At 54.2% G+C, this 14375-nt stretch overlaps 1 protein-coding gene across 1 annotated transcript in view; it reads left to right on the top strand.

Annotated features, from left to right (window-relative positions):
* Nucleotides 1-11753, top strand: part of LOC147091457 (adaptin ear-binding coat-associated protein 1-like) — a 51998-nt gene extending 40245 nt beyond the window's left edge. Inside the window, exon 7 of the mRNA XM_085976602.1 lies at nt 11080-11753. Within this exon, the coding sequence (XP_085832728.1) occupies nt 11080-11128 (49 nt within the window). The 3' untranslated portion in view covers nt 11129-11753. The remainder of the gene's footprint in view (nt 1-11079) is intronic.
* Nucleotides 11754-14375: the final 2622 nt, after the last annotated feature.

Below are 14375 nucleotides of genomic sequence, written 5' to 3' on the forward strand. Positions count from 1 at the left end.
CCAGGGACTCCCTGTAAATACCGACATACTCCCAGGGCTCCCTGTAAATACCAACACACTCCCCAGGGACTCCCTGTAAATATCGACACACTCCCCAGGGACTCCCTGTAAATACCGACATACTCCCAGGACTCCCTGTAAATACCGACACACTCCCGGGGCTCCCTGTAAATACCGACACACTCCCCAGGGACTCCCTGTAAATACCGACACACTCCCCAGGGACTCCCTGTAAATACCGACACACTCCCCAGGGACTCCCTGTAAATACCGACACACTCCCCAGGGCTCCCTGTAAATACCGACACACTCCCCAGGGCTCCCTGTAAATACCGACACACTCCCCAGCGACTCCCTGTAAATACCGACACACTCCCCAGCGACTCCCTGTAAATATCGACACACTCCCCAGGGACTCCCTGTAAATACCAACATACTCCCCAGGGACTCCCTGTAAATACCAACACACTTCCCAGGCACTCCCTGTAAATACCGACACACTCCCCAGGGACTCCCTGTAAATACCGACACACTCCCCAGGGACTCCCTGTAAATACCGACACACTCCCCAGGCACTCCCTGTAAATACCGACACACTCCCCAGGGACTCCCTGTAAATACCGACACACTCCCCAGGCACTCCCTGTAAATACCGACACACTCCCGGGGCTCCCTGTAAATACCGACACACTCCCCAGGGACTCACTGTAAATACCAACATACTCCCGGGGCTCCCTGTAAATACCGACATACTCCCCAGGCACTCACTTTAAATGCCAAAGCACTCCCGGGGCTCCCTCTAAATATCGACACACTCCCGGGGCTCCCTCTAAATATCGACACACTCCTGGGGCTCCCTGTAAATACCGACACACTCCTGGAGCTCTCTCTAAATAGTGATGCACTCCCGTAGAAACCCTGTGAATACTAACACACTCCTGGAGCCCCCTGTAAATACCGACGCACTCCTGGAGCTCTCTCTAAATAGTGATGCACTCCCGTAGAAACCCTGTAAATACTAACACACTCCCGGGGCTCCCTGTAAATACCGACACACTCCTGGGGCTCCCTGTAAATACCGACACACTCCCGGGACTCCCTGTAAATACCAACACACTCCCGGGGCTCCCTCTAAATATCGACACACTCCCGGGGCTCCCTGTAAATATCGACACACTCCCGGGGCTCCCTGTAAATACCGACACACTCCCAGGGCTCCCTGTAAATACCGACACACTCCCGGGGCTCCCTGTAAATACCGACACACTCCCAGGGCTCCCTGTAAATACCGACACACTCCCAGGGCTCCCTGTAAATACTGACACACTCCCCAGGGACTCCCTGTAAATACCGACACACTCCCCAGGGACTCCCTGTAAATACCGACACACTCCCCAGGGACTCCCTGTAAATACCGACACACTCCTGGGGACTCCCTGTAAATACTGACACACTCCCGGGGCTCCCTGTAAATACCAACATACTCCCCAGGGACTCCCTGTAAATACCGACACACTCCCCAGGGACTCCCTGTAAATATCGACACACTCCCGGGGCTCCCTGTAAATACCGACACACTCCCCAGCGACTCCCTGTAAATACCGACACACTCCCCAGCGACTCCCTGTAAATACCGACACACTCCCCAGGGGCTCCCTGTAAATACCGACACACTCCCCAGGGACTCCCTGTAAATACCGACACACTCCCCAGGCACTCCCTGTAAATACCGACACACTCCCGGGGCTCCCTGTAAATACCGACACACTCCCCAGGGACTCACTGTAAATACCAACATACTCCCGGGGCTCCCTGTAAATACCGACATACTCCCCAGGCACTCACTTTAAATGCCAAAGCACTCCCGGGGCTTCCTCTAAATATCGACACACTCCCGGGGCTCCCTCTAAATATCGACACACTCCCGGGGCTCCCTCTAAATATCGACACACTCCCGGGGCTCCCTGTAAATACCGACACACTCCCCAGGGACTCCCTGTAAATACCAACACACTCCCAGGGCTCCCTGTAAATACCGACACACTCCCCAGGGACTCCCTGTAAATACCGACACACTCCCAGGGCTCCCTGTAAATACCGACACACTCCCAGGGCTCCCTGTAAATACCAACACACTCCCCAGGCACTCCCTGTAAATACCGACACACTCCCAGGGACTTCCTGTAAATACCGACACACTCCCCAGGGACTCCCTGTAAATACCGACACACTCCCAGGGCTCCCTGTAAATACCGACACACTCCCCAGGCACTCCCTGTAAATACCAACACACTCCCGGGGCTCCCTGTAAATACCGACACACTCCCCAGGCACTCCCTGTAAATACCGACACACTCCCCAGGCACTCCCTGTAAATACCGACACACTCCCGGGGCTCCCTGTAAATACCGACACACTCCCCAGGCACTCCCTGTAAATACCGACACACTCCCCAGGGACTGCCTGTAAATACCGACACACTCCCCAGCGACTCCCTGTAAATACCGACACACTCCCCAGGGCTCCCTGTAAATACCGACACACTCCCCAGGCACTCCCTGTAAATACCGACACACTCCCCAGCGACTCCCTGTAAATACCGACACACTCCCAGCGACTCCCTGTAAATACCGACACACTCCCAGGGCTCCCTGTAAATACCGACACACTCCCCAGGAACTCCCTGTAAATATCGACACACTCCCCAGCGACTCCCTGTAAATACCGACACACTCCCGGGGCTCCCTGTAAATACCGACATACTCCCCAGCGACTCCCTGTAAATACCGACACACTCCCCAGCGACTCCCTGTAAATATCGACACACTCCCCAGGGACTCCCTGTAAATACCGACACACTCCCGGGGCTCCCTGTAAATACCGACATACTCCCAGGACTCCCTGTAAATACCGACACACTCCCGGGGCTCCCTGTAAATACCGACACACTCCTGGGGCTCCCTGTAAATACCAACACACTCCCCAGGGACTCCCTGTAAATACCGACATACTCCCAGGACTCCCTGTAAATACCGACACACTCCCGGGGCTCCCTGTAAATACCGACACACTCCTGGGGCTCCCTGTAAATACCGACATACTCCCCAGGGACTCCCTGTAAATACCGACACACTCCCCAGGGACTCCCTGTAAATACCGACACACTCCCCAGGGACTCCTTGTAAATATCGACACACTCCCCAGGGACTCCCTGTAAATACCAACATACTCCCCAGGGACTCCCTGTAAATACCGACACACTCCCCAGGCACTCCCTGTAAATACCGACACACTCCCCAGGGACTCCCTGTAAATACCGACACACTCCCCAGGGACTCCCTGTAAATACCGACACACTCCCCAGGCACTCCCTGTAAATACCGACACACTCCCCAGGGACTCCCTGTAAATACCGACACACTCCCCAGGCACTCCCTGTAAATACCGACACACTCCCGGGGCTCCCTGTAAATACCGACACACTCCCCAGGCACTCCCTGTAAATACCAACACACTCCCAGGACTCCCTGTAAATACCAACACACTCCCGGGGCTCCCTGTAAATACCAACACACTCCCGGGGCTCCCTGTAAATACCGACACACTCTCGGGGCTCCCTGTAAATACCGACACACTCCCCAGGCACTTCCTGTAAATACCAACACACTCCCCAGGGACTCCCTGTAAATACCGACACACTCCCGGGGCTCCCTGTAAATACCGACACACTCCCCAGGCACTCCCTGTAAATACCGACATACTCCCCAGCGACTCCCTGTAAATACCGACACACTCCCCAGGGCTCCCTGTAAATACCGACATACTCCCAGGGCTCCCTGTAAATACCGACACACTCCCCAGGCACTCCCTGTAAATACCGACACACTCCCCAGGCACTCCCTGTAAATACCGACATACTCCCCAGGGACTCCCTGTAAATACCAACATACTCCCGGGACTCCCTGTAAATACCGACACACTCCCCAGCGACTCCCTGTAAATACCGACATACTCCCGGGGCTCCCTGTAAATAACGACACACTCCCGGGACTCCCTGTAAATACCGACACACTCCCCAGGGACTCCCTGTAAATACCGACACACTCCCGGGGCTCCCTGTAAATACCGACGCACTCCCCAGGGACTCCCTGTAAATACCAACACACTCCCCAGGCACTCCCTGTAAATACCGACACACTCCCGGGGCTCCCTGTAAATACCGACACACTCCCGGGGCTCCCTGTAAATACCGACACACTCCCCAGGCACTCCCTGTAAATACCGACACACTCCCCAGGGACTCCCTGTAAATACCAACACACTCCCGAGGCACTCCCTGTAAATACCGACACGCTCCCGGGGCTCCCTGTAAATACCGACACACTCCCCAGGGACTCCCTGTAAATACCGACACACTCCCCAGGGACTCCCTGTAAATACCGACACACTCCCCAGGGACTCACTTTAAATGCCAAAGCACTCCCGGGGCCCCCTCTAAATATCGACACACTCCCGGGGCTCCCTCTAAATATCGACACACTCCCCAGGGACTCCCTGTAAATACCGACACACTCCCCAGGGACTCACTTTAAATGCCAAAGCACTCCCGGGGCTCCCTCTAAATATCGACACACTCCCGGGGCTCCCTCTAAATATCGACACACTCCCCAGGGACTCCCTGTAAATACCGACACACTCCCCAGGGACTCACTTTAAATGCCAAAGCACTCCCGGGGCTCCCTCTAAATATCGACACACTCCCGGGGCTCCCTCTAAATATCGACACACTCCCGGGGCTCCCTGTAAATACCGACACACTCCCCAGGGACTCCCTGTAAATACCGACACACTCCCCAGGGACTCCCTGTAAATACCGACACACTCCCCAGGGACTCCCTGTAAATACCGACACACTCCCCAGGGACTCCCTGTAAATACCGACACACTCCCCAGGGACTCCCTGTAAATACCGACACACTCCCCAGGCACTCCCTGTAAATACCGACACACTCCCGGGGCTCCCTGTAAATACCGACACACTCCCCAGGGACTCACTGTAAATACCAACATACTCCCGGGGCTCCCTGTAAATACCGACATACTCCCCAGGCACTCACTTTAAATGCCAAAGCACTCCCGGGGCTCCCTCTAAATATCGACACACTCCCGGGGCTCCCTCTAAATATCGACACACTCCCGGGGCTCCCTGTAAATACCGACACACTCCCCAGGGACTCCCTGTAAATACCAACACACTCCCAGGGCTCCCTGTAAATACCGACACACTCCCCAGGGACTCCCTGTAAATACCGACACACTCCCAGGGCTCCCTGTAAATACCGACACACTCCCCAGGCACTCCCTGTAAATACCAACACACTCCCGGGGCTCCCTGTAAATACCGACACACTCCCCAGGCACTCCCTGTAAATACCGACACACTCCCCAGGCACTCCCTGTAAATACCGACACACTCCCGGGGCTCCCTGTAAATACCGACACACTCCCCAGGCACTCCCTGTAAATACCGACACACTCCCCAGGGACTCCCTGTAAATACCGACACACTCCCCAGCGACTCCCTGTAAATACCGACACACTCCCCAGGGCTCCCTGTAAATACCGACACACTCCCCAGGCACTCCCTGTAAATACCGACACACTCCCCAGCGACTCCCTGTAAATACCGACACACTCCCAGCGACTCCCTGTAAATACCGACACACTCCCAGGGCTCCCTGTAAATACCGACACACTCCCCAGGGACTCCCTGTAAATATCGACACACTCCCGGGGCTCCCTGTAAATACCGACATACTCCCCAGCGACTCCCTGTAAATACCGACACACTCCCCAGCGACTCCCTGTAAATACCAACACACTCCCGGGGCTCCCTGTAAATACCGACACACTCCCCAGGGACTCCCTGTAAATACCGACACACTCCCCAGGGACTCCCTGTAAATACCGACACACTCCCCAGGCACTCCCTGTAAATACCGACACACTCCCCAGGGACTCCCTGTAAATACCAACACACTCCCCAGGGACTCCCTGTAAATACCGACACACTCCCCAGGCACTCCCTGTAAATACCGACACACTCCCCAGGGACTCCCTGTAAATACCGACACACTCCCCAGGGACTCCCTGTAAATACCGACACACTCCCGGGGCTCCCTGTAAATACCGACACACTCCCCAGGCACTCCCTGTAAATACCAACACACTCCCAGGACTCCCTGTAAATACCAACACACTCCCGGGGCTCCCTGTAAATACCGACACACTCTCGGGGCTCCCTGTAAATACCGACACACTCCCCAGGCACTTCCTGTAAATACCAACACACTCCCCAGGCACTTCCTGTAAATACCAACACACTCCCCAGGCACTTCCTGTAAATACCAACACACTCCCCAGGGACTCCCTGTAAATACCGACACACTCCCCAGGCACTTCCTGTAAATACCAACACACTCCCCAGGCACTCCCTGTAAATACCGACACACTCCCCAGGGACTCCCTGTAAATACCGACACACTCCCGGGGCTCCCTGTAAATACCGACACACTCCCCAGGCACTCCCTGTAAATACCGACATACTCCCCAGCGACTCCCTGTAAATACCGACACACTCCCCAGGCACTCCCTGTAAATACCGACACACTCCCCAGGCACTCCCTGTAAATACCGACACACTCCCCAGGCACTCCCTGTAAATACCGACACACTCCCCAGGGACTCCCTGTAAATACCAACATACTCCCGGGGCTCCTTGTAAATACCGACACACTCCCGGGACTCCCTGTAAATACCGACATACTCCCCAGGGACTCCCTGTAAATACCGACACACTCCCCAGGGACTCCCTGTAAATACCGACACACTCCCGGGGCTCCCTGTAAATACCGACACACTCCCCAGGGACTCCCTGTAAATACCAACACACTCCCAGGGCTCCCTGTAAATACCGACACACTCCCCAGGCACTCCCTGTAAATACCGACACACTCCCGGGGCTCCCTGTAAATACCGACACACTCCCCAGGCACTCCCTGTAAATACCGACACACTCCCCAGGGACTCCCTGTAAATACCAACACACTCCCCAGGCACTCCCTGTAAATACCGACACACTCCCGGGCCTCCCTGTAAATACCGACACACTCCCCAGGGACTCCCTGTAAATACCGACACACTCCCCAGGGACTCCCTGTAAATACCGACACACTCCCCAGGGACTCCCTGTAAATACCAACACACTCCCCAGGCACTCCCTGTAAATACCGACACACTCCCGGGGCTCCCTGTAAATACCGACACACTCCCCAGGGACTCCCTGTAAATACCGACACACTCCCCAGGGACTCCCTGTAAATACCGACACACTCCCCAGGGACTCACTTTAAATGCCAAAGCACTCCCGGGGCCCCCTCTAAATATCGACACACTCCCGGGGCTCCCTCTAAATATCGACACACTCCCCAGGGACTCCCTGTAAATACCGACACACTCCCCAGGGACTCACTTTAAATGCCAAAGCACTCCCGGGGCTCCCTCTAAATATCGACACACTCCCGGGGCTCCCTCTAAATATCGACACACTCCCCAGGGACTCCCTGTAAATACCGACACACTCCCCAGGGACTCACTTTAAATGCCAAAGCACTCCCGGGGCTCCCTCTAAATATCGACACACTCCCGGGGCTCCCTCTAAATATCGACACACTCCCGGGGCTCCCTGTAAATACCGACACACTCCCCAGGGACTCCCTGTAAATACCGACACACTCCCCAGGGGCTCCCTGTAAATACCGACACACTCCCGGGGCTCCCTGTAAATACCGACACACTCCCCAGGGTCTCCCTGTAAATACCAACACACTCCCCAGGGACTCCCTGTAAATACCAACACACTCCCCAGGGACTCCCTGTAAATACCAACACACTCCCCAGGGACTCACTTTCAATGCCAACGCACTCCCGGGGCTCCCTCTAAATAGCGACACACTCCCGGGGCTCCCTGCAAATACTGACACACTCCTGGGGACCCTCTGTAAATACTGACACACTCCACGGGACCCTCTGTAAATACCGACACACTCCCGGGGCTCCCTGTAAATACTGACACACGCCCGGGGACCCTCTGTAAATACCGACACACTCCCGCGGACCCTCTGTAAATACTGACACACTCCCGGAGCTCCCTGTAAATACTGACACGCTCCCGGGGCTCCCTGTAAATACTGACACACTCCCGGAGCTCTCTGTAAATACTGACACACTCCTGGGGCTCCCTGTAAATACCGACACACTCCCCAGGGACTCACTCTAAATGCCAACACACTCCCGAGGCTCCTTGTAAATTCGGACACACTCCCGGAGATCTCTGTAAATACTGACACACTCCCGGGGACCCTCTGTAAATACTGACACACTCCCGGGGACCCTCTGTAAATACTGACACACTCCCGGGGACCCTCTGTAAATACTAACACACTCCTGGGGACCCTCTGTAAATACCGACACAATCCCGGAGCTCCCTGTAAATATTGACACACTCCCCGAGCTCTCTGTATATCTGACACACTCGCGGGATCCCTGTAAAGACTGACACACTCCCGGGGACCCTCTGTAAATACTGACACACTCCCGGGGACCCTCTGTAAATACTGACACACTCCTGGGGACCCTCTGTAAATACCGACACAATCCCGGAGCTCCCTGTAAATATTGACACACTCCCCGAGCTCTCTGTATATCTGACACACTCGCGGGATCCCTGTAAAGACTGACACACTCCCGGGGACCCTCTGTAAATACTGACACACTCCCAGGAATCCTCTGTAAATACCGACACACTCCCGGGGACCCCCTGTAAATACTGACACATTCCCGGGGACTCCCTGTAAATACTGACACACTCCCGGGGATCCCCTGTAAATACCGACACACTCCCGGGGACCCCCTGTAAATACTGACACACTCACGGGGACCCTCTGTAAATACTGATACACTCCCGGGGACCCTCTGTAAATACCCGCACTCCCGGGGACCCCCTGTAAATACTGACACACTCCCGGGGACCCCCTGTAAATACTGACACACTCCCGGGGACCCCCTGTAAATACTGACACACTCCCGGGGACCCCCTGTAAATACCGACACACTCCAGGGGCTCTCTGTAAATACCGACACACTCCCGGGGACCCCCTGTAAATACGGACACACTCCCGGGGACCACCTGTAAATACTGACACACTCCCGGGGACCCCCTGTAAATACTGACACACTTCCGGGGACCCTCTGTAAATACTGACACACTCCCGGGGACCCTCTGTAAATACCCGCACTCCCGGGGACCCCCTGTAAATACTGACACACTCCCGGGGACCCCCTGTAAATACTGACACACTCCTGGGGACCCCCTGTAAATACTGACACACTCCCGGGGACCCCCTGTAAATACTGACACACTCCTGGGGACCCCCTGTAAATACCGACACACTCCCGGGGACCCCCTGTAAATACCGACACACTCCCGGGGACCACCTGTAAATACTGACACACTCCCGGGGACCCTCTGTAAATACTGACACACTCCCGGGGACCCTCTGTAAATACCCGCACTCCCGGGGACCCCCTGTAAATACTGACACACTCCCGGGGACCCCCTGTAAATACTGACACACTCCCGGGGACCCCCTGTAAATACCGACACACTCCAGGGGCTCTCTGTAAATACCGACACACTCCCGGGGACCCCCTGTAAATACGGACACACTCCCGGGGACCCCCTGTAAATACCGACACACTCCCGGGGCCCCCCTGTAAATACTGACACACTCCCGGGGACCCCCTGTAAATACTGACACACTCCCGGGGACCCCCTGTAAATACGGACACACTCCCGGGGACCCCCTGTAAATACTGACACACTCCCGGGGACCCCCTGTAAATACTGACACACTCCTGGGGACCCCCTGTAAATACGGACACACTCCCGGGGACCCCCTGTAAATACGGACACACTCCCGGGGACCCCCTGTAAATACTGACACACTCCCGGGGACCCCCTGTAAATACCGACACACTCCAGGGGCTCTCTGTAAATACCGACACACTCCCGGGGACCCCCTGTAAATACGGACACACTCCCGGGGACCCCCTGTAAATACTGACACTCCCGGGGACCCCCTGTAAATACGGACACACTCCCGGGGACCCCCTGTAAATACGGACACACTCCCGGGGACCCCCTGTAAATATGGACACACTCCCGGGGACCCCCTGTAAATTCTGACACACTCCCGGGGACCACCTGTAAATACTGACACTCCCGGGGACCCCCTGTAAATACTGACACACTCCCGGGGACCCTCTGTAAATACCCGCACTCCCGGGGACCCCCTGTAAATACTGACACACTCCCAGGGACCCTCTGTAAATACCCGCACTCCCGGGGACCCCCTGTAAATACCGACACACTCCCGGGGACCCCCTGTAAATACTGACACACTCTCGGGGACCCCCTGTAAATACTGACACACTCCCGGGGACCCCCTGTAAATACAGACACACTCCCGGGGACCCCCTGTAAATACTGACACACTCCCCGGGGACCCCCTGTAAATACTGACACACTCCCGGGGACCCCCTGTAAATACTGACACACTCCCGGGGACCCCCTGTAAATACGGACACACTCCCGGGGACCCCCTGTAAATACGGACACACTCCCGGGGACCCCCTGTAAATACTGACACACTCCCGGGGACCCCCTGTAAATACTGACACACTCCCGGGGACCCTCTGTAAATACTGATACACTCCCGGGGACCCCCTGTAAATACGGACACACCCCCGGGGACCCCCTGTAAATACTGACACACTCCCGGGGACCCCCTGTAAATACGGACACACTCCCGGGGACCCCCTGTAAATACTGACACACTCCCGGGGACCCCCTGTCAATACGGACACACTCCCGGGGACCCCCTATAAATACTGACAAACTAAAATCCTTAATTAAGGCAGTGGTTTTTAATAAGATACTTTTCTCTGTTTCTGTTTCAGTTCCGAGACGGCTGAAGCATCGCAGCAATCCGATTGGGTGCAGTTCTGAGCCCTGTCTGTCACAATAACTGGACTTCCCCCTCTCCCAATCCCCCTCCTCCCTCCCGAATTATGGTATTGGCCTCGGCTGGCTGGGTCAGACACTTGAACTTTCATCCCTCCGAGGGCCTGTGGTCAAATGCAGCCCCAGACAGAGGGAGACGAAGGACTCACAATGTTAACCCTGACCCTAACCCCTAACCTTAACAGTGTTAACCCTGATCCTACCCCTAACCTTAACAGTGTTAACCCTAACCTTAACACTGTTAACCCTAACCCCTAACCTTAACACTGTTAACCCTGACCCTAACCCCTAACCTTAACAGTGTTAACCCTAACCCCTGACCCTAACCCGCACCGTGTTAATCCTGCCCCTAACCGTAACAGTGCTAACCCTAACCCTATCAGTGTTAACCCTAACAGTGTTCACCCTCACCCCTATCCCTAGACCATGCCCTACAGTGTTAACCCTCACCCCTAGCCCTACATTGCCATTCACCTGGCTCCGGTTTGAAGCCAGCACTGGAACCTCCACAGCGTTTACTGAGATCTATCTATATATATATATATGTGTGTGTGTCAGTGTATATATTGGATCCGTCTGTGTAAAGTGCAGTAAAGTGAGACCAAATCTTGACTGGGTCCGTTTCATATGAACTTCGAGGACACCAGCCTGCCCAGTCTCAACCCCTGGGGAATACCCAGGTCAGCAGACTGGATACTGGGGCAGGGGGAGATCAGGGTACTAAACCCCCCCCTCCGCCAAGGAACCCTGCAACACAATCAGAGAGAGAGACAAGAACTGACTGAACAAGAAATGGTCATGGTCAGGGGGATTAGAGGTGTCCCTGTCTGGTTATAGCAGCTTGATCAGATTCCAGCCTGTAACTCACTCCCAGGTATCTGTTATTCTATATATAAACCCCCGAACCCCTCGATTAGATTCCAGCCTGTAACTCACTCCCGGGTATCTGTTCTATATATAAACCTCCCCGAACCCCTCGATTAGATTCCAGCCTGTAACTCACTCCCGGGTATCTGTTATTCTATATATAAACCCCCGAACCCCTCGATTAGATTCCAGCCTGTAACTCACTCCCGGGTATCTGTTCTATATATAAACCTCCCCGAACCCCTCGATTAGATTCCAGCCTGTAACTCACTCCCGGGTATCTGTTATTCTATATATAAACCCCCGAACCCCTCGATTAGATTCCAGCCTGTAACTCACTCCCGGGTATCTGTTCTATATATAAACCTCCCCGAACCCCTCGATTAGATTCCAGCCTGTAACTCACTCCCCGGTATCTGTTATTCTATATATAAACCCCCACCGATTAGATTTCAACCTGTAACAAACTCCTGGGTATCTTATTCTTTATATAAACCCCCCCGAACCCCTCGATTAGATTATAGCCTGTGGTTGGATTTCAATCATCACCGCCCCAGGACATCGCTGCAGGAGTTCCTCAGGGCAGTGCCCTAGGCCCAACCATCGTCAGCTGCTTCATCAATGACCTTCCCTCCAACATAAGGTCAGAAATGGGGATGTTCGCTGATGACTGCACAGTGTTCAGCGCCATTCACAACTCCTCAGATAATGAAGCAGTCCATGCCCGCATGCAACAAGACCTGGATGACGTTCAGCCTTGGGCCGATAAGTGGCAGGTAACATTCGCGCCACAGAAGTGCCAGGCAATGACCATCTCCAACAAGCGAGAGTCTAACCACCGCCCCTTGACATTCAACAGCATTACCATCGCCGAATCCCCCACCATCAACATCCTGGGGGCCACCATTGACCAGAAACTTAACTGGACCAGCCACGTAAATACTGTGGCAACAAGAGCAGGTCAGAGGCTGGGTATTCTGCGGCGAGTGTCTCACCTCCTGACTTCCCCAAAGCCTTTCTACCATCTACAAGGCACAAGTCAGGAGTGTGATGGAATACTCTCCACTTGCCTGGATGAGTGCAGCTCCAACAGCACTCAAGAAACTTGACACCATCCAGGACAAAACAGCCCGCTTGATTGGCACCCCATCCACCACCTTAAACATTCGCTCCCTCCACCACCGGCGCACCGTGGCTGCAGTGTGTACCATCTACAAGATGCACTGCAGCAACTCGCCAAGGCTTCTTCGGCAGCACCTCCCAGACCCGCGACCTCTTCCACCTAGAAAGACAAGGGCAGCAGGCGCATGGGAACACCACCACCTCCAAGTTCCCCACCATCCTGACTTGGAAATATATCGGCTGATCCTTCATCGTCGCTGGGTCAAAATCCTGGAACTCACTCCCTAACAGCATGAACAAATGTAAAAAAACACATTCACGGCTATCTATTCTCCATATAAACCCCTCGATTAGATTCCAGCCTGTAACTCACTCCCGGGTATCTGTTAGTCTATATATAAACCCCGGAACCCCTCGATTAGATTCCAGCCTGTAACTCACTCCCGGGTACCTGTTAATCTATATATAAACCCCCCCCGAACCCCTCGATTAGATTCCAGCCTGTAACTCACTCCCGGGTATCGGTTATTCTATATATAAACCCCCTGAACCCCTCGATTAGATTGCAGCCTGTAACTCACTCCCGGGTATCTGTTAATCTATATATAAACCCCCCCGAACCTGTCGATTAGATTCCAGCCTGTAACTCACTCCCGGGTATCTGTTAATCTATATATAAACCCCCCGAACTCCTCGATTAGATTGCAGCCTGTAACTCACTCCCGGGTATCTGTTAATCTATATATAAACCCCTTGAACTCCTCGATTAGATTCCAGCCTGTAACTCACTCCCGGGTATCTGTTATTTCTATATATAAACCACCCGAACCCCACGATCAAATTCCAGCCTGTAACTCACTCCCGGGAATCTGTTATTCTATATATAAACCCCCCGAACCCCTCGATTAGATTCCAGCCTGTAACTCACTCCCGGGTATCTATTATGCTATATATAAACCCCTCAATTAGATTCCAGCCTGTAACTCACTTCCGGGTATCTGTTACGCTATATATAAACCCCCTGAACCCCTCGATTAGATTCCAGCCTGTAACTCACTCCTGGGAATCTGTTATTCTATATATAAACCCCCCCCGAACCCCTCGATTAGATTCCAGCCTGTAATTCACTCCTTAGTATCTGTTATTCTATATATAAAACCCCCCCGAACCTCTCGATCAGATTCAGCATGTAACTCAACCCCGGGTATCTGTTATTCTATATATAAACCCCTCGATTAGATTC

The sequence above is a fragment of the Somniosus microcephalus genome, unplaced genomic scaffold, assembly GCF_052327205.1.
Source record: "Somniosus microcephalus isolate GS21.2 unplaced genomic scaffold, FLI_Smic_1.0 unresolved_chr3, whole genome shotgun sequence".
NCBI classification, from domain to species: Eukaryota; Metazoa; Chordata; class Chondrichthyes; order Squaliformes; family Somniosidae; genus Somniosus; species Somniosus microcephalus.